General features: G+C 46.0%; 1 protein-coding gene across 3 annotated transcripts in view; it reads right to left on the bottom strand.

The window, feature by feature from the left end:
* Acsl6 (acyl-CoA synthetase long chain family member 6) overlaps positions 1 to 21,715 on the bottom strand; it is a 63,406-nt gene that overhangs the window by 2,919 nt on the left and 38,772 nt on the right. For 2 of the 3 annotated variants that reach the window (XM_051168157.1, XM_051168160.1), the window contains exons 11-20: positions 20,836 to 20,913; positions 19,239 to 19,373; positions 18,704 to 18,838; positions 17,094 to 17,189; positions 15,370 to 15,442; positions 12,133 to 12,221; positions 11,355 to 11,471; positions 7,250 to 7,393; positions 5,691 to 5,792; positions 4,764 to 4,835 (exon numbers count right to left, since the gene is read on the bottom strand). In XM_051168157.1, the coding sequence (XP_051024114.1) occupies positions 4,764 to 4,835; positions 5,691 to 5,792; positions 7,250 to 7,393; positions 11,355 to 11,471; positions 12,133 to 12,221; positions 15,370 to 15,442; positions 17,094 to 17,189; positions 18,704 to 18,838; positions 19,239 to 19,373; positions 20,836 to 20,913 (1,041 nt within the window). Of the gene's footprint in view, positions 1 to 4,763; positions 4,836 to 5,690; positions 5,793 to 7,249; positions 7,394 to 11,354; positions 11,472 to 12,132; positions 12,222 to 15,369; positions 15,443 to 17,093; positions 17,190 to 18,703; positions 18,839 to 19,238; positions 19,374 to 20,699; positions 20,778 to 20,835; positions 20,914 to 21,715 lie in introns of all 3 variants that reach the window. The other variant, XM_051168159.1, reaches the window with a different exon arrangement.

The following is a 21,715-nucleotide window of genomic DNA, read 5'->3' as shown; positions in this document are numbered from 1 at the left end:
TTTGGCATACCTACTATGGGGATGAGTGCAGGGAGATGACTACCAGTTGCTTCTCTGATCTCCATCCCTCACAGTAATAGAACTCTCCCGGATATATACCATAGCAGGGCTGTTCTCCGAGTCCTCAGCTCTGCTCTGCAGCCAGAGCATATCCATGAAATCTATATTTGGTTACCAAGAAAACAATTGCTTCCCTAATAAAAAAAAAAAATTCAGGCACAGCTACCTCCATCTCCTCTCCTCTTCCTTTCTTGAATGTGAGCAGTGTTGAGAGCTATTGCAGCCACCGTGTCACCATGCCACCGTGCTACCATGGGGCGAAAAGCCAACATACTAAGCATGGAGAGAAGTGGAAAGGCAGGAAGAGCCCATGTCTTTGAGGGCTGTACTTACCTGGGAGCACCCAATCGTTCCATTCATGTAAAGGAAAGCCCAACAGACTGAGTCAGGCTGCATTTCTTTCTGACACACCACAAACCCTAGGCTTGCTGAGTTATGTTTTGTCACTAGGTTTTGTTGTTATGTCATTATTATGTTTCTTTTCATTGTCATGACCAAAATAACCTACAAACCAGCAGCTCCTGGCTCATGGTTTTAACCGGACTCAGTTCCTCAGTGTCAGCAGGAGTAAGGCCACAGCTTGTTCACAAGGTGGCAGACAGAAAGCAGAAAGGCTAGGTCAGAATGAGAGGTGTTTGTGACCTTCAAAGACCCGTAGGGACTGCCTTCTGCCAGTCAGGTCTCACTTCTTAAAAGATCCACGACATTCGAGATAGGGCTACAGATTGGGAACTGCGCGTTCAAAGCTTGAGCCTGTGAGAGGCATTTTGCATGCAAATCATAACAGAGAAGGGTCTTTTAAAAAGGGATGAACTTTGAAGAATAAGTAGGCTTTGGCCAGAGGTAGAGAGATGGCCAGCGTGAGGTGTGGAGTAGGCTGCCATGTGGCCCTGGTGGAAGTGTGTGCTCAGGCAGAGGCCGTGATGGGCAAATCTCTCCAGCCTGTTACGTGTGTGGGCTGGAGCCTGCAGTGCGTGTGAGAATGGGTGGGTCTAGAAAGAATGGCCCAGGCTGTAAAGAGCAGTAGTACATCTTGCTGACGAGTATAGTCATGACTCTTGTCATAGCTCTTCAACACAGGAAATTGATCCAGAATGGCTGTTTAGAAAGATGCTTGTAACATGGATCAAGGGGCCGGGGAGATGTCTCTGATATCAACAATGAAGCATTCCAGCAGGTGGCTATTTAGAAGTGACAAAGAACTCTTTGCTCAAAAAACTTCATTACAACCACTGTATTTTTATACAAAAAAAAAAAAAAAAAAAAAACCCACATCAATACAAAAAATTTTCTAATTATGAGTGTATTAGCATTGGATCCCCTGAAACTTTAACTACAGACAGTTGTGAACCTCCGTGTGGGTGTTGGGAATCAAAACCAGGTTCTCTGGAAGAGCAGTGACTTCTTTTAATCCCAAAGCTGCCTTTCCAGCCCCATTTGTATGTACGTAAATGTGTGTATGTTTGTGTGTGTGCATTTATGTATATATGTATGCATGTACATGTGTATGTATGTATGTATGTATGTATGTATGTATGTATGAATATATGTAATTTTTGAGACTGGTATCTCTTACTGTGTAGTCCTGGTTGGCCTGGAATTCACCATTTGACTCACAGGCTACAATGCCAGGATCTTTCTAACTGTAAATAAATTTTATAGAAGAAATATGAAGAAAATGCCTAATGTTAGCATTCTTTCTTGAAACTTGTCGTTGGAGATTTACAGAACTTTCATTTTAAAAATACTTTAAAGTTCAAACATTGCATTGGAAAGCAATACTTCCAAAGTCTCCAATTATGTCATCTCATAAGAACATGAACTGGTGAAAATCTACTAGTTTCCAGGGGGTGAAGAGACGGTTCCTTGGTTAAGAGCAATGGCTGCTCTTCAGAGAATTCAGGTTCTAGTACCAACCAACACACAACCATCTACAAAGTCTAGTTCCATAGGATCTGGTGCCCTCTTCTGATCCCTGAGGGAACTGCACATACATGATACATGGATACCCATACCCATAAAATAAAAATACATAAAATCTCAAAAACTTTTTAAAAAGCAAGGACAACAAACTCCATAAACTTTTGTATGTTTGAAGGACCATAGTACTTAAAGTTTTTCAAAGGTATTAACTAGAGTTTGCTTGTAGATAATAAACACAAAACAAATAATTTAAGAGGGAGGACAGACAGAAAGAAAAATAAAACACAAATCAGGAAAGTGATAAATTCACCTATAAATTGATTCAGCAAGTATCCATTTCTTTTTTTAAATTTATTTTTCAAGACAGGGCTTCTCAGATTGAACCATGACCTATTTTTTAGAATTACGTGGTTCTGGAAAGTATGCCACAGTAAACTCATTTTAACAACAACAACAACAAAAAATGTTTAGTATAATCAACCCAATTCAGTAAATCTAAACTCCTAAAGTTTATATAATATAGGATGACTTAAACTCCAGACTTAGTTTTGTCATTCTTTATGTGCTCAGAGCTGATGCTTAATATTCTACCCTCAACCACCTTGAGGCAGAGCCTCGCTGCATAGCCTAGGCTGGCCTTGAGACAGAGCCTCGCTGCATAGCCCAGGCTGGCCTTGGTACAGAGCAGTGAGGAGAATGAGAACAGAGAAAACCAAGACGTAACAACTTTGGCAATAAAACTAAAGACCTCTGGGATGTCACATGACTTTCCTGCATCCGAGGTTACCATGGTGAGGGCAGATTATTAGAGCAGAAACTGCACAGGGCACATGGAAACTCAAGATCTCTCTCCTCTCTTTAATGCTCTAACCAAAGGCATTGGAGAACACTGGGAGGATTTTATGGTTCCTTTTAAAATAACCTTAACAATATCACATACACACAGACACAGAGATACACACACACAGATACAGACTCTCTCTCTCATTCTCTCCCCACCCCCACCCCAGTGTGTGTTTCATTATTGTGTTCTGTAGCTTATGCAGCCTAATGCCAACAGATGACATAGTGTGTAGGGCTTAGGAATTCACAAGGATGTCCCCAGATGTAGCCCCAGACTGTCCTTCAAATTGCCCCATGCTACAGGATCTGGAACCACTCAGGAGTGGCAACTGGACCACATGGCCTCATGTGATCCAATCACACAGATCTCTATTAAAGAAAGACCACAAAGTAAGCTATATTAAATTTGGAAATTGAAATAATCCTAGTGGCAAAAAAAAAAAAAAAAAAAAAAAAGGACTTTCTACTCTGAAAATAAAGCAAGCAGCCAGGATACCTCCACTTCAAGCTGTAGCTGTCCAGAAATGTGTACTGACAACTGAAAGTTTGTTTCTCAAATTGGTTTAATTTAAACATCTATTTCAAGAGAAAAACAATCTCAAATACTGAAACTATATTTAGCTTTCTTTAGCTTGAAATAAAAACAAAAAAGTAAAACCTTATCTGAGTATGGTAGCTAGCTCATGCCTGTAATCCTAATCCTTGGGGGGCTGAGACAGGAGGACTGGAATAAGTTTGAGACTCTCTTTGGTTATGTAGTAAGTAGCAGGCCAGCCTGGAACCATTATATGGCATGAAACCCTATCCAAAACCAAGCAAAACAACTATAAAGAGAAATCTTTGTATATAGGCACATTTTAAGTCAGATTAAACACAAGAGGTTTACATTTACAAACAATTTAAAAATAGTTGTAGGCTATCATCAAACCAGTACACAAAATTTAAAAATTCTTTTAAGCCTTGCAGACCCCTTAGACTATATTTTTTGGGGAATTTTAATGGAAAATGTGTTTGTTTATTTTTGAGACAGGGTTTCTCTACAAAGCCCTAGCTATTCTAGAACTTGCTATGTTGTCTCAGTGGGCCTCGAACTCACAGAGATTGGCTTCCTTCTGCTTCCCATGTGATGGGATTAAAGGCAGGTGCCACCATACCCCAGCAGGAAAAAAGCAAAAACAAAACAGCTGTGCGTCTGTGTGTGAATGTGCACATGCACATGCATGTGTAGAGTTCAGAGGTTAACTTTTAGGAGTTGTTTCTCTCCTTCCATTAGATGGGGCTCAGGGACTGAACTCAGTTCATCTGATGTGTCAGCAAGCACCTTTACTTGCTGAACCATCTCGCTGTCCCCCAAAACAATGATGAATGCTAATTTTATAAAAGACAATTATTCCAAAATCCAAAAGGATAAAACTTTCTTTCAGCATATTCCTATTTTCTGCTTGGACCCTTTTCCTCTTTGGCTTTTACTGCCGAGCAAAGATGATACATGAAACAGGACTGAGCATGCTCGGTCCTGAGCCCAGCAACAGTCTCAGAGGAACTGAGTGTCCTTTGTTTGCGGGTACTTTGTTTCCTTCTCCTTTGCAGAAGGCCACTGGGCTGATACTGCCCTCCTAGCAAGTAAGCTTGCCTACAGCCGCCAAGAAGGCAGTGCCCATAAAAGTAAAAATAATGATCCTGCCCACGTGATCTACCCGTGACGGCAAGGCTTCTACTTCAGCCTTATGATTGCCTGCGGTTATAAGGGCAACAAATACAGCAACCTATTTTAGTTTAAGAGCAGGCAGTTTGCCGCTGGCTCAAGACAAGCCTTTGGAGGGGGGCTTCTGTTGGTATATAGGCTTCTAGCTGGCCACATGACAGAGGGAGAAAAGAGTCTAGGCCAGGGTCACCACGCTCCTACGTAAAGGGATGAAGTGGTGTGCAAAAGTTACCTGTTCGAAAGAATGAAGTCCACTTTCTTTCCCCAGCATCACCATGTCATCCAGAATGGCTTTCTTCAACTCCTGAATTGAACCATGGAAGTAAAACAGTAACGCATTTCAAAACAGAGATGTGAGAGAGGTAGAAGGAACAAGGCTTTGAATTAAGGCCAACCAGTGACAGAGTAGACACAACCTCTCTCTATCCTTTCCCTGTTGCCATGGCAATTGCTCCCTCTCACCAGGAGAGAGAAGGGTGTGAACGGCCAATGAAGTCACTGTGAGTTGGGTTAGGACATGCTTTCTTTTAGGTGGCCTGTTGGTCAGCCTGGAAGTGCTGCCACCCCTGTGCGAGCTCAGAAACCAGGGAGGGAAGGCAGAACCAGAGATGTCAGTCCCTGGTCTGCTGCTGAAACACAGAACAGCAATCCTCTCTAGATGTATGTCATAAGACCGTTCCATGAAGGAAAAATGATGGGTGCTTTTAAGTGGAAAGAGCTGTGCTACTGCTTCCATTCAATCACTACCGCTTGACCCAGTGCACATGGGATCCCCCTTCCCTCGGCAAAGGACTGCTGGTGGGTCACAGAGCCTGTGTTCACATCTGCTTCTGCTGTGACCCAGCTGTGTGGCCTGGGACAAGTCACCTCCTCTTGGACTGCTCCCTTCCAAGCTACTGGAAAATAAGGACTATATATAAACTTGGTGTGACAGCTCCTGGTCCTGAGCACCCAATAGTTTGCTCAGTTTCTAAAAAGAAAGAAGGAATGTCTTCAAACAACTGCAAAAGGACAAACCTGTAGTTTAAGGTTCCGACCATGTGTAGAGTAATAAATACTCTGTGCGTTTAGATGTCAGTGTTGTCGGTTTTTCTGCCCCCTCATTACGTGACTCATAAGATACTTATCGACCTGTCGGGAAGCACCTGGGGGTACAGACCTTATTTGCGCAGAGCTCCTGATAGGTCCCTTCAATTCCTCTCTTCTGAGCCCAGGAAGGCATGACTTCAGGGTCAGGCACGACAATGCCAACCAAAAAGGCCTACAAAGCCCACCAGAAAGCACAGTCATGTCAAAAGCCTTTAGAGGTCTCATTTGTGGTCTAGCATTAAAAATAATCTCTTGGTATCCTCACACTCCACCCTTTCCTAAAAATAAGTCTACAGTTATGAAACATTTGTTCAGAGGTTATAAAACACTTCTACCAGTGTGCCACACAGTCCTGACTGAACAATTCTGATGTGGGACTGATCAGTGGTTAAGCATTTGATTAGCATGCCTGAGGCCCTGGGTTCAAGCCCCAATCAGTCTCACACACACACACACACACACACACACACACACACACACACACACACACACACACACCTCAGGTCTGCACACCTTGGAGGATTCTAATCCAACAACTTTATTGATCCAAGTCCTGTGAGCCAAAACACATTTCCCAGAACTTCAAAACTACTTCAGATTTGTTCTTGAAGAATTGTTTTGATTTTTTCTGGTTATTTTCTTTAGAAGGAATTTAAGGTTTAATTACATAAACAAATGCACAGCACAGTATAGAGTCAACAACTCTGATACCATAGAATTTGTTTTTGCTTTTTTCTGACCGTGATCTAAATAATATTGATGGCAAATGTTTTAATACTAGTAAGCAATATTATCATCAGGACCACTCCTTGCATTACTATACCTGTTTACCTGTACAACTGATTTGCATATTAAAACTACAAACAGTAGTGCTTAGAGGGTGGTGGATCTCAGTGGCAGACTTAATGGTTAGCATGTAGTAAGGCCCTGAGTTCAGCCCATAGCAACACACACACACACACACACACACACACACACACACACACACACACACACAATCAGAAAAGCAAAAATACTGATTTTTTAAAAAAGCCGGGCAGTGGTGGTGCACGCCTTTAATCCCAGCACTCAGGAGGCAGAGGCAGGTGGATCACTGTGAGTTAAAGGCCAGCCTGGTCTACAAAGTAAGTCCAGGACAGCCAAGGCTACACAGAGAAACCGTGTCTCAAAAAAACAAGAAAAAAATTTTTTTAAATATCTTGTTTCAAGAAATTCCTCCTTGGAAGTTAGGGAACATATATTAAAATTAGTGGAAATATTTATTTCTATGTCTTCAAGGAACTCACTTGCCTTGACTGTAATTACCCATACCCTAAGTAATTAAGATTTTTTTTTTTTTTGCATTTTTATTTGAAGTTGAGGCTGTCCTCAAATTCCAGATACTGTAGCCACTATCCTTGCATGTACCACTTGTGGTGCTGGGCATGGAACCCATGACTTCCGGCATGCGAGGAAAGCTCTCTGCTCAGTGGGCTCGATTCCCAAACCCCGTAATTTCCTTTTAAAAAGGAAGTTTTCTCTTGACTTGACATGTATGGGTGAATCCTGGTGGTTGACTAGAAATCAAAATCTAACCTGGCATTTTTGGCAGGCCAGTGTGTGCAGGAAAGCCAAAACTCTGGTGCTCACCTTTAAGCTGTCCCCGTGGACATAGATCTGCGCCACAGGCTCGCTCCGGATGTAGATGTTCTCAATCTTCTCTGGTGCAACGTATTCCCCCTGAGCAAGTTTAAATATGTGCTTTTTCCGATCGATGATTTTAAGTGTTCCCTCCTGTGGGGTGGAACAGACAGCTTCCTAAGACAGCACTCCTCCCATTTTCAAGACGGAGGCCTGCCTCCTCGGTGCAGACTTACCCGGTTCACCCCAGCTCAAGCTGCTCCCCTCTGTGTCTACAGAGATGTTGCATGGGGCTCGACTGGGCCATTGACCATCACAGATGGATGGCATGCCAGTTCTGGTGGGCCACAAACATCCACCATCCTTTTCTTCTGTATCAGTCTTACCAGGCCCTCCTACTTCCCCAGCCATGCTCAGCACTGAAGCAGGCATCATGTGACTCTGCACAGCTCCATCTCTGCCCCACCAGGCCTCCTCCTGCCCAGGCCCATGCTCCAGTTGCACCTTTCCTCACCAGCATCTCCAGATCTACTCTCTTTGACCGCTAGATAGAGTCTATCGCCCCCACTACTGCCTCCGCCCCAGAGTGCCCTTGCCACTTCCAGAAGGAAAGCAGAGTCCTCAGAGGGCCTGTGGCTTCCTCCCAGCCACTAGATGGTGCTAAAAGCCGCACTCTCCCCAGTATCCAATGGCAGGATGGCAGGTACCAATGTCCCTCCTGACCCCCCCCCCCATTCACCTCACTGACCCTGGAACCCTTCTGAGTTCCTGCGGTGATTAAGTGGCACATACCCTACGAATACTGTACTTTTATCTTTGGCAACAGCACACCAGGGACAAACATTTCCATATGCTTAAGTTGCTGGCTAGAGCTCTTCAGTGACTCCCAGATCTTACCATGGTCAATGGCTCCCATCAGGCTGTGAAAATCTGCTCCACCCAGGGTTCACACAGAAGGAAAACTCCTTGAAATCACTGGCCTCAAGTCAGCCCTAGCCTGAAGGTGCCCCCCCCCCCCCCCCCCCTCTTGCTCAGACCCATCAATCCTCCCTCATAGACCTTCTCCCAACCGCCTCTTCTCCCTCCTGTGGAAACAACATCCTGAGCAGAAAGACTCCTGCATAAACCCCCTCCATCCCCACTTCATCTGTTTGGTCCTTACACTAGCTTCCTTGGTCTTCATGGCAACAGCCAGCTATTGTCACCTCTGTTCCTCTAATGAAGAAAATGAGGGTCAGACACATTAGTTAACGCCCCAGCAGCCACAGGGCTAGGAAACAGAGGACTCAGGGCTGAGATTCTAGGCTTTCTTGGTTAGAGGACTGCACCTTCCCCGGCATCTATTACTATAAAACAATAATTTTTAAGGCGCAAATATTTCTTAAACATAATCATTGAAGCTTTGCACACAGTCTGCTAGAAAATGAGGGAGGAAATGACCAAAACATCACTCATCCACTCATTCAAATAAGCTGACACCATGAGTCATATTTTAAAAGAAAAACTACAAATTGATCTTGCTTAAGAATAGAAACAGAGAGGCCAAACACAACGTATAGGAAAATAGTATGCAAGAAGATCACGCCATAGCCAAGATGAACTCAAACCATGAATGCACACTCAGCCTGACATGAGAGGCACAGAAAGAATAAATGCTTATTTCAAATGTAAGAACAATATCAGTGAAAACTCAGCCCTTATTTAGAGATGATGATGAGCTTTGATACTGACTCTGCGGGCGGCTGGCAGCTGTTTGAGTTGCTTGCGTTGGCCACGCCAGCTGCTTCGTGGGAGTTTATTCATGTACACTGCCATGCCCTGAGTGGTGGGAGGCTTCACCATTCATGCTCAGTGCCTCAGCATTGAGCACTTATGGTTTTGAGTCCCTTTCTTTGTGAAAAAATGACATGGAAGCCAAGCACTATGGCACATGCCCATAAACTCAACATTTGGGAAACCGAGGTGGGAGGTGACAGCACATTTGAGTTCAGCCACGGCTGTACAGAAAGACCTTCTTAAAAACTCCATCATCGCCGGGTGGTGGTGGCACATGCCTTTAATCCCAGCACTTGGGAGGCAGAGGCAGGTGGATCTCTGTGAGTTCCAGCCCAGCCTGGCCTACAAAGAGAGTCCAAGACAGGCAGGGCTGTGTTACACAGAGAAACCCTGTCTCAAAAAACAAAACAAAACAAAACAAAAAACCAAAACCCCATCATTAGCACCATTATCAATACATCCAAGCAAAATAAGTAAGTAAACAAACAAATAAAATTGATTGTAGGGCCTTGAAAGGAGCTGTCGCAAGTGCAGAGCCCTGAGTCCCAATCCTCCTTGGTTTATAGGGCAACCCTCCCTCCACAGCTGTCCATGTCCCTCAGGCCTCTCAGGCCAACCCTCTCCTACATATCTGTGAGCCTTCTGTTGGAGCTGACTGTCTCCTGATCCTGGCTTGACTGCCCCTCCATTCTCTCTTGTCTGGTGAGTGCCTATCCTCTGTTTCTTCCCTGGTGTCTGTACCCTCAGCCCTACTCATGCCAAAAATAAACATGAAAGTGAAAACGCATGTCTTCCCTAAGCAGAGTCCCTGCCCTGGGGAACAGACTGAGGACTTGACCTTGTCTGCCACGGGCATGAAGGTTTCTCAATGGCAAAGGCATAGGCCCAAGCAGAGGAAAATTGGCTCACTTGACCCCAGAGCCAGGGAGGGCTCAGTATCACTCATGTACCCAATAAACTCAACACCTCAGATTTTGACCAAACAGTAGCCACTTCCCAGACACACAAAGAGGTCCTCTGGCTGAGTGACATCAGGCAAGGGCTGTGGGTGTTGGCAACAGCGTTGTTTTTCCTTCAAAGGATTTGCATGAGTGTCTGATACCTGCAGGCACTGTGCTAAGTGCCTTGTAGCCATGATCTCATTTGTTCCCTGTGACAACAACTGTAGAGGCAAGCAATACTATTATCCTCATTTTTAAAATAAGAAAATGTGGGCCAGAAAGATGGCTCAGTGGGTAAAAGCAATGTCTGCCAAGGCTTGTGACCCACTTTGATCCTGAAGGCTCCCATGGTAGGAGAGAATCAATGTGTGCAAGTTGTCCTCTGACCTCATGATCGCCATGGGGTGAGCACACACACACAAGCACACAGGCACACGGAATAAATAAATAAATACTTTTTTGACTGAGAAAATGAGGCAAACTGGTTTGGGCTAAAAGCAGGGAGCCATAGTCAAAGAATGAACACTGTAGAGATTCAGTTTCTTATTCAATAAATGGGCCAGGGTATAGCCCAAAAGAGGAGTGTGGCTTTGCTCAAGGTGACAAAAACAATTTTTAGCAGAGAGAGAGAGAGAGAGAGAGAGAGAGAGAGAGAGAGAGAGAGAGAGAGAGAAAGAAATCAAAGGAACCAAGGTATCCCTTATCCACTAACTCCAGGATTTTCCTTTTTCCAGATCCGACCTCTCAGGTGGGGGCCAGCTTCTATGGCTGTGGTGGCTTGAATGAAAACGATACCTATAGGCTCAAGGGAGCGGCACTATTGGGAGGTACAGCCTTGTTGGAGTAGGCATGGCCTTGTTGGAGGAAGTGTGTCACTGGGGGTGGGTAGGCTTTGGGATTTCAGAAGCCTAAGCCAGGCCCAATGGTGCCTTTTCCAGATGCCGCTGATCTGGATGTAGTACTCTCAGCTACCTGCCGATGTGCTGCCCTGTTTCTTGCCGTGACAATAACAGACTAAACCCCTGAACTGTAATCCAGCCCCAGTTAAATGTTTTCCTTTATAGGAGTTGCCATAATCTTGGTGTCTGCTCACAACAATAAAACCCTAACTAAGACACTGGCTTTCTCAGATCTGCCCAAGACGTGTACCTCCTTCTATTTAACGACTGGGCCCCATATACTAGTTAACCTTTTCCTGGATTCCACCAAGGATATGAAGTTGTTTTAAGGTCCTATTTCTGCCCTCCACACAGGCCACTGTCACTTTCATTGGGACCACAGGAGCAGGAAGCTTGGGACGAGGTTGGAGCAAATATGGAGAGGCGCCCCCTCAGTGGACTGGTTCACATACCCACTTATCGCTGACATGTGGAGCACCAGCTTCCAAAGGTACATACCGGCAGCCATTTCCCAATGTCTCCAGTGTGAAGCCAGCCGTCACTGTCCAGGGCCTCCTTTGTCCTGTCCTCATCTTTTAAGTAGCCTTTGAACACATTTGGTCCTTTCACACATATCTGCGGGGGCAAATGCCATGACTCTGCTCACTCACAACATAAGAGATCCAACACTGCCATACTATCATCAGGCATAAGGACAAATGTGATGTCCATCTGCTGGGAGGCCACTGTGGAGACTGACAGGATCAGACTGACAGGAGCGAAGCACCTCTCTGCTGTCTCTGCCCTTTGACCTACCCTTGCCTTCAGAAGGCAGTGTCTTCCTTCCCTGGTCGCCCTTTTTTTCATTTGGCACCTCTTCTCCCTCAGGAGTCCTGGGCCTTGGGTTCATGCTGTTTTGTGCCACTTGCTTCACTGGCAGGAAGTCTGTGTCTCCACCCACTCCCCAGGGCTGAGCAAGAACAGGCCAGCTCAGCCCACTTCAGTTGGCCTACTTGAGTATGGCCATGTTTCTAATGAGAGAAGCTATACTGTAGCAACTCATGCCACAACTGAGTGTATGGGGGGGCGGGTGTGCTTCTTCTAAAGCTCAGAAATGAAAAGTTCTTGATTTAGAATCACTCAGCCTCAGTGGGGTTGGTTGGATCAAGTACATGAACAACTTAGGATGACTTCACACGCAGGTAAGGAGAACACGGGTCCATTCCCACTGCTCTTTTTGCTTTCCCTTGGCTGCATGTGACATCCATAGAAGCAAGAGGCGACATCTTAATCTTACCTCTCCCTCTCCTTTGCGGGTCCAGTAGTTGAGTTCCTCTGCATCAACCAGTTTGATGTGGTTGCAGGGCAGAGGTGCCCCTACGTGCCCTAGGACAACAGAACAAAGTGACACTTGTCAGCGTTTCAGTAGTGATGGTGCTGGCACCCCATGAGATCCCTAGACATCCTGGAACAGTGGAGCACGCCTGCAATTTCCACAACCTTAGGGGTGGAGGGGAAAGTATGAGGAGCCCAAGGCTGTCCTTGGTTGCACAGCAAGTAGTTTGAGGCTAGCCCGAGCCACATGAGACCTTACCGCTAACAAAACAAAGGCAAAACAAAAATGGAAACAAAAACCCCAAGTGGGTTAAAGCAGGGAGCTGTGGGACCCGGGTAACACACTTTTATACAGGTGCTGGCCGCAGGGACAAACTGAGGAGAAAAGTAAACTCCAGAGAAAGCACAGGATGACTTTCACTTCACATTTGATTTCTTTTTATTACACAGGATTGTTTTTGAGACAGGGTTCTCTGTGTAACCCCCGGGTTGCCTCGAAATTCACTATAGTGCCCAGGCTGACCACAGATTTGTGATTCTGTGTGTCACCTTTACCAGTCTTGCAATTATAGGAGGGCACCACCATGCCAGGCTTACATTTGGTTCTTAATTTTTCTACACTTATTAGCATAGTATGTGTGCCTGTGTGCACATGCACGCACACACCTGTGTGTATGTGTGTGTCTACATATACACATGTCACAGCACAAGTGTGAAGGTTGAAGGATAGCTTGGAGAAGTCAGTTCTCTCTTTCCAACATGTGGACTCTGGGGATTGTCAGGCTTGGCAGCACATGCCATTACCAGCCGAATCATCTCACTCATCCTTACATTTGGTTCTTTTAGACTGAGACAGGTATAATGCACCTAGCACAAACCTATATGAGGTCCCTGATGTCCACTCTGCACATGGTTAGGAGGTTTTACAGTACTGCTCAAATCAAAACATTTTCCAGCTAGACACAGTAGGTTCACACTTGTCATAGCATCATCCGGGTGATGGGTACTGGAGGATCAGGAGACTGAGGCTGGCGTGTGCTACGTGTGACTCACAACCTGCACCCATCGTTTCTTCTCCCCTAGTCAGGCTGGTGACTGTTGTGCACAGAGATAACTTAGAGCTCTTGTCACAGTGAGGATTTGGACTCAGGGCTCGGGTGAGGCATAAGGGTCTGTATTTCTCACAAGCACCTAGGCAATATTGGTGTTGTTGGACATGACACTACACTTGGGCAAGCAAGGGACAGAGAACCAGGATGAAGCTACTCGTTCCTGGAAAAAAAAAATCGAATTCCAGACTTTGTTGTTCTACGCACTCCAGCCACAAAATCCTAGGTCATTTACTAGCCTTTGTGGTCTTTACCTCAGGCTTTGGGAAGCCAAAGAATGCTAGGTGGGTGCTGGCCAAGGTCCTGAAACCTGATGTGCCGTGGCTTTTGCTGTTGTTGTTTGCTTTGTTTGTTTTTAATTTTGTTTTTAAAGGCTGTGACACTTGGTTTTTCTTTTAGAAGACACATTGCCAAACATGTTATGATACTATGCAAAGAGACATCAGTTCTCTCACACCCAGCATTCTAGGTTTTCTAGTAAGGATAAATAAAAACTCAACGGTTTTAAATGGGAAAACGTTGAGGATGGCATCCAAGTTAAGTGGGTTGCTGGCAAGCCTGATGTCCTAAGTTTGATCTCCAGAAGCCATGTGGTGGAGAGAATTGACTTTTTGTAAGCTTTCTTCTGGTATTCACATGTGCACTGTGAGGTGCATATGCTCTCAGACACAAATACATACATGTAAGTTTTTTTGTTTTTTTTTGTTTTGTTTTGTTTTTTTAAGGTAAGAATGAAAGTGTCTAAAAGGAATGGGATTTTGTGGAATGGTGGCTCAGTATGACAGAAACAACAAGGAAAAAGAATTAGTGAGCATGGTTTCCAAAGATGGTTCCTGAAGGCTACCTGTCAGCAAGAGGGTGACCAAAGAGCTTACACAGAAAACAGTCTTTATCCAGCCTGACTGTAATGAGACAGATTTCTCCTTATTCAGCCCCGGCAAGTGCAGCTTCTGTTTTGAGTCTACCTATCATGTTTCAAGATGCTATGAAATACTATTGCATTAATCAGCATTTTTTTTTTTTTGCATGCACATCATTCCACATTTTCCAGCCTTGCATTTTGAGCAGACATAAGCACAAACAGTGGCCCCCAGGGGAAGAGTCCTGAAGAATTCTCTTGCTTTCCAAGTTTGTTCAGTGCCTGGTCTGAATCTGGTGATGGGTGACCCAAGGACTAACTACTACAGACCTACTTCTGTCTGCCTATGGGGAGGAATCAGGTCACAAGGAGACTGTGTATGGCCCTCCTTCTTTCTGAGGATGCCCCTGCTTTCTAGATACACTGCAGGAATCCCGTAGTCATGAGAGGGGCTGGAGACATGGCTCAGCAGTTAACCACTTGCTGTTCTTCCAAAAAGACTGGGGCTCAATTCCTAGCACCCACATAGTGGCTCACAACCATCTGTAAGCCTAATTCCAGGCGATCTGACACTGTCTTCTAGCCTCTCCAGGCACCAGACACACACATTATGCACATATGTCCAGGCAGGCAAAGCACTCACACACATATATTTTAAAAAGAGAGTTGTCTGTTACAAGTCACATTCAACTCGTAGCCTGCTTCTTTCATTTTACTAAAAAACAGTTCTAAAATAACTGTAAGCAGGGTAGTGTTGTTATGTAGACTCTATAAAACTGACTGTGTTGGTATTATAAGAATTTACCATATGGAATTCTGGCCCATTATTTATATTTTATACAACTTCTATTTACTTATACAAAACAAAACAGCAACAACAAAAACAAAAACCCAGGCTGGTCTCTTGCGATAGACCAATGGCCAAAGATGCTTGCCGACAAGCCTGAAACATCTTTTTGATCCAGAATCTACATGGTGGAAGGAGAAAACAAACTCATCCTCTGTCTTCTATGTGTGTGCCATGGTGTGTGTGTTTGCACACGCACACACACACACACACACAGAGTAAGTATATAAATGCAATTTTCAATTTCAAATAAAAATTTTAAAATAGGGAAAATACAAAGAGGAAGGTGCAAAAAATTGCAACAAAAAATATTAGACCCACAGTATTACAACCCAGACCACTGCCCCTGACCCTGCCACCCTTCCCCACTGCAAGTTCTCCTACCTGATGTCCAGTCCCCTGGTGTTGTGAAGGTACACCCAGCTGTGCACTCTGTTTGCCCATAACCTTCATAGACCTTCAGCCAAAACACAGAGACAGTGAGTGATGTGGGCCACACTGTCCCAGAGCTGTCTGGTGGCCTTTCTCAGCCAGCTTGCCTCCCACTGATGGTCTGCTGCTCACAGCTGAGGGTGGTGGGAAGCATGCTGCCCCTAGTAGCTGACTCTGGTGGAGCTGAACATAGCAGAGCTATGTTGCTACTTTTGGCCATTGATACTTAGGTTGTGTGGCTTGGGATAAAGGTTTCTGGCTAAATTTCAACCATAGGCTCTATCTTCATTTGGATAAATGGATAATCAAGAAATATTATAGATCTAGTATAGGTCTGATTTTTTTGTTTGTTTGTTTGTTTTTATTTTTTCAAGACAGGGTTTCTCTGTGAGCCTTGGATGTCCTGTACTCACTTTGTAGACCAGGCTGGCCTGGAACTCACAGTGATACACCTGCCTCTGCCTCCCGAGTGCCGGAATTAAAGGTGTGCACCACCACGCCCAGCCACAAAAGTCTGATTTTTTATCTTTGGCATTCCTCTCCAGGCTCTGGAGTTCAAAGAATCTAAAGCATAAAGAGTTATAAAAGCGGTGCACACTTTGAATCCCAGCACTCGGGAGGCAGAGGCAGGCGGATCGCTGAGAGTTCGAGGCCAGCCTGGTCTACAAAGCAAGTCCAGGACGTCTAAGATAACACAGAGAAACCCTGTCTTGAAAAACCAAAAACTAAAAACCAAACAACAACAAAGAGTTAAGCATTGGGGCTGGGCAGTGGTGGCACACACCTTTAATCCCAGCACTTGGGGGGCAGAGGCAGGCAGATGGGTCTCTGTGAGTTCCAGGCCAGCCTGGTCTACAAAGAGAGTCAAGACAGCTGTTGACTGAGAAGGCTGTTACACAGAGAAACCCTGTCTCAAAAAAAAAAAAAAAAAAAAGTTAAACATTTTACTTAAGAAACAGACACGTTAACTTCCCTGGAAGCTATGCTGCAGCCATGACACACTGTCCTGCTCCTGCAGAAACTTGGCAGATTTTAAGTAAATGGATTAAATGATGGGATGGTTTTGTTTGTTTTGCACACAGATGCTCTTGCTTTGAGATGGGAGATGTTTTGAAGGCTGTAGATAGTAGAGAGGCTCGGTACAGTGGTACAGAGTCATGAGCACACTAAGAATGCATTTATATATTTTAGTTTTTAAAAAACACTTATTTCATGTGTATGCATGTGGCTGAATATGTTTATGGGCACCATGTGTGTGCAGTGACGGTGGAGGTCAGAAGAGGACACTGGATTCCCTAGAACTGGAGTTATAGACAGTTGTGAACCACCATGTGGTTATTGGAAACTGGACTCAAGTCCTCTGGAAGAGCAGCAAGTATTCTTAATCATTGAGTCATCTCATCGGCTCCTAACTATGTCTGTATAGTTGATCTGATTTTTTTTCCTTTTGCTAAAACTTCCAAGGTCCCAGGTAAAGGACTGTCCCAGCATGGATATACCTGGGGGTTGCCAAAAGGTGGCATGGCTAGTCTAGTTCTCTGTGGCAGTGGGCTCTTCTCACCCACAGAATGAAAGGCTTGGCCTCCTGGGATCTTCGTTCAGTAGTAGGGAGTGTAATAGCTATACTGCCTGGCACAAATCCCACAACCCCCAAGGAAGGCCTTCGATGACGATACCTGGCATCCCAGAGCTGCTCGTAGGAACCCCAGGACTGTTGGTGATGCAGGCGCTGCTCCGGTAACGATCATTCTTACGTGCCCACCAAGGCTGGCCTGTGGGAAGAGAGAAGCTGCCAATGATGGTGGCACGTGAGATGGTCCTCATTCAGGGTCAGCTTTCAACAACTGGACCCTGGATGCTGGGGCTCAGAGTAGGTAGAAAGCCTCATGCTGAGAAAGTCCCTTCTTCCTAATCCATGTGATCAGTAGACAACTTAACCCACAGTATGGCCAATCCCTCCGTAGCCAGGCCTCGATAAGTGCCATTATCGCGTGAGGCAGTATTTAAACACCATGCTCCCCCTCCTTAAATGACTCAGCTGCCTCCTTGGTCCTCATTATTCCCAGACGTTTACATAAGACAATTTTCTCCAACTTCCATTTTAATGGCATCGCCTTTTTCTCATGTACAAATCAATACCATGCTTTATTTACTATGTTCTGCAGAGGACAAAGGATACTTGAAACACTTTGTTTCTGTAAGTTGAGCCAAGAGTTTAAATATTCATTTTCATGGCTAAAAACAGAACAGCAAGAAAAAGAGTGAGTCAATACCACCAGTGAGCTAGATTCCTTGGGTGGTGCAGAGCAGAGGGGCTGTGGTGGCGATATAGCAAGGAGCACTTGCGGACTGGCTTGACCTGGGAGAGGCTGGAGGGATGGGGCACCAGAAAAGGGAGAGAGGACTCCTGTTCATCTGGTGAGAAGTAAGTGCTATTGAATGCCCACCATAGTCAGTTTACTGGGAACGGCAAGAGGAAGCCTAGGCCTTCAGGTCCCAGTGGTGTCTCAGTGGAGCAATAGCTTCAACACCCAGGCAAGGTGGAGGCTAAAGGACCTACTTTCTAAGGGCTTTAAAAATACATATGTACTTATGTATGTTTATGCTATTTTTAATTAATTCTTTGAGAATCTTTTTTTAAAAACAACCCCACAAGATTTATTTATTTATTATGTAAACAGTATTCTTCCTGCATGTACAGCTGCATGCCAGAAGAGGGCACTAGATTTCATCTGTAATGAGATCTCATCTACAATGAAATCTATGGGGTTGCTGGGAATTGAACTCAGGACCTTTGGAAGAACAGGCAGTGCTCTTAACCTCTGAGCCTTCTCTCCAGGCTCCTCTTTGAGAATCTTAACACATTCATTCCCCCACTCCATCTGTTAACTCCATTTAGTCTACCCCTGATCCTCACCTCTCTCTCAACTTCCTGTCCTCTTTTTTGTTTGTTTGTTTGTTTAACATCCTATGGAGTCCAGCTTGTGCTGTACATTTATGCATGGGTGTGAGGCTATCCACTGGAGTGTGGCCAACGCAGGGGTCCTTCTTGCTGGTTGCTTTTGAGCAAATACAACGCATCTCCAAAAATTAAGGAAAAACAAAAACAAAAACAAAAAACCTCATGGCTTTAAAATTCCAGCTGCAGCTTAAGCTTTGACTTCATGAATACAGAGTTATTTTTTCACCATGTTTCAGATCACTGGTACAGCCTTCTCCGTTTCTCCTATGAGACCACCCGCCAGCCACAGTGTCACTCTAGGCTCTCACAGCCTCATTTCTTTACCTGAATCTTATTAAAGAAGAGCTCATCCCAGATACTATTGTTTCTGATGATTCCACTCCGGACCTCAGCCTGCTTGCGCTTTGCCGCAAACTCCAGGAGCCAACGCTTTAATGACGTGTCTGCCTGGTGGAAGATCTGAGGAACACAAAGCAAGAGACAGCTATCAGCGGCTGGTTATCTTCCTTCTAAACACATCTTCCAGAAAGAGGGTTCCATACTGGCCAGGAAAGGAGCCATGTCCCAGTGTAACCTTGGGAGAGAGGTCACTGGATTTGTGGCATGAAGCCAAAGGTTCACACTAGCAAGGGCCGGGCACATTTTGGAGATGGGGTAGAAAGGAGGAAGGGGAGGGGGCAGAACAAAAGGCAAGGCAAGGGAAGGTCTCTTTAAGCAGAGTTTTAGAAGCTGGAAGAAAACAGGAGAAGGAACCATAGGGAAGAGTTTTCAGATGTGGGTTAGAGGAAGGAAAGCCTTCCTCAGACCTTAGATTTTGTCCACACCAGTGAATAGGAACTTTCTGGTCTGTGGGACGCACCTTGTCATACATTCGATTGAGCAGCCGTGGGACCACAGGGAAGATGGTGGGGCGGAGCGCTTTCATGTCTTCTGAGAGGAGGCGGATGTCTCCCTGGAAAAAGCCCACTCGGCCCCCATGGCAGTAGACAACAGACTGAAGGAAGGAAATAGGAAGGCGGGAGTCATGTAGGGTGGGCACTCCTGGCTGCAGGCCAGAGCTACCTCATGTTTGTCCCTCCGTGGGAAACCCCCAGAACCCCTACTGAGCTCTGGCCGCTGCCATAAGACACCAAGTGGCCCACCCACAACGTTTACACTAAGTCCCAACCAGGCTTACGGAGAAGGCCGAACGGGATGACCCTAAAGTAGCCATTCTTATTGGTGTGGCGCCCACCCCCTCACACCCACTCTCAACCCTAGGCAGACACGAGCCACACCAGCCCGTCCTGGAAACTCAGGTCTATGAAATGTTCTATGATCTACACTCCTTAAATGGGTCTACTCCAGGTCCCTAGAGGCTTTGGATTTCCCATAGACATCTCAGCAGCTGTCGTATGATGTGCCATTCTCCCCAGGTATTAGAGCTGGTGGGAGACTTAGGGGCTCCTGGCTGGTTCCTATGGGGCCTTATATGTTCTCTGTTCTTTAAGACCCAGGGCAGCCCTTTAAGGAAGACAGTATTTCTAGCATGACCACTTGTGGGAGACGAATGCAAAGCTCAGAGAGGTAAAGTGCCCAGCTGCATAAAACTAGTTGACAATCATGGCTGGCATTCTAATCCAGGCCCAGAGAGGCAGAAAGGAAGCGCCATGACACCAGAGGTCCCGCCAGACGGAGTAGACATATATACTTGAAAGATGTATTTTATCCACAGGCTGGTCCTTTGAGTGACGTGTACATGGAAGATTCTTTCACTTCACCATCCTATTTAGATTCCTTTCTTTGCTCTCTCTCCCTCTCCCTCCCTCCCTTCTCCCTTTCCCCCTCTCCCCTCCCCCCTTCCCAACCTCCCTCTCTCTGCCTTCACAAGATCTGTTTCAGGACCAGTCTTACATAGTCCGGAGCTATAGCCCTAGGAGCCATGACAGTTCAATGCTGCATTTTACTGCTTCATTCTGTCTTTTAGGCGTTCCTGAGTTATGGGACAGAAGCATGTTGGCTGTCACAGAGCAGTACCACAGAGCTGGGGGATGGTGAATCTATAATGCTCTTGGACCAGATGCCACCAACCAGGCCCTCTTCCAGACGAGGTGTGTGTGTGAGAAAGGTGAGGTGGGTCTGGGCGTTCCCTCAAGCACCGCTCCTAGGAAGGACAGGTGGGGTGGCCAAGGTCCTCAGATCCCTCTGGCCCCTTGTTCTACCTTCCAAGAATGGAGTATTTAGTTCTGCTTTACACCACCAGGGACAAGTGACAAGTGATACCCTGCGGTGAGTGTGGGTTCTAGGCACGGAGGGTGCCTCTCTGATGCCAGGGCCTTACCTGCACCATTCGCTCAAACATGTGTGCTAAAGGCAAATAGGAAAAGTGCACATCCGCACAAGTGGGAGCCCACTGACTCTGCAAGAAAACACAGGGAGCCCAGGCAAAGTCCCAGTCAGCCAGGTAGGTGTCTTACCTGGATCACTCTCTCAAACATGTGAGCCAGAGGCAGGAAGGAGATGAGCACATCGTCCTGTCTCGGAAAGATCACTTTCTGCAGGTGACGGGCATGGGAGACAGAAAGGAAAGAAACACTGACAGGAAGACAACGAGAGAGTCATAAAACAATAAAGAGAAAAATGGTCATGGGGGAGGGGTGGACAGAGGGTGGGGGGAGGGGGAGGATGAGGACAGAGAGAGGTGAGAAGTGAGGATAAAATGATGAGAGGAGGAGGAGGTGGGGAGGAAAGGTGGAGAGAGAGAGAGAGAGAGAGAGAGAGAGAGAGAGAGAGAGAGAGAGAGGCAGCATAGGAAGCGAAGTGTTAGGTCGCAGCGCCAGTGGGTGTAGGTTATCTGCAGAAGCAAAGAGCCACATGAAGCACACATAAACCAGCAGAGCCAGGCTCCGCAGGGAAGTCTCCTCTCAGGATGGCCTGCACCTCACTTGTAGTCTGTCTGTTGGTGTTAGTGCCAGCCTGGCTCTCTCCCCTCCCTACTCTGCCTATCACATCTGCCAGAGAGACTGGGCCACCTGAGCAGAGATTCATGCGCCCTTGGCTTGACAGCACTTTCTAGACCTTGTGAAGAGAATGGCTCCGAGGGTCCTACACCTCCTTTATGCCAGCTGGCCTGAGTTATGGGCAGATGGCAGAGGAGAAGGGACCAAGCCACAAACAGGTGGCCAGCCACAGCTGGGAATTAGGCCCTTCCTTAAAGGGGAAGGCTCAAGCCAGGCACTAGCCCACCTCCCAGATGGGACTGGTCCCACAGACACAGACTGTTCCGGCCTTGGCGGTGGGGGGAGGGACTCCCTCAGGGCGCCCTAACTGCTCCTTATCTTGTCAGAGAACTCTTTA

The sequence above is a fragment of the Acomys russatus genome, chromosome 25 (genome assembly GCF_903995435.1).
Source record: "Acomys russatus chromosome 25, mAcoRus1.1, whole genome shotgun sequence".
Classification (NCBI taxonomy): Eukaryota; Metazoa; Chordata; class Mammalia; order Rodentia; family Muridae; genus Acomys; species Acomys russatus.
The sequence above is the reverse complement of the archived record's forward strand: the minus strand, read 5'-3'. Positions and strand labels throughout refer to the sequence as shown.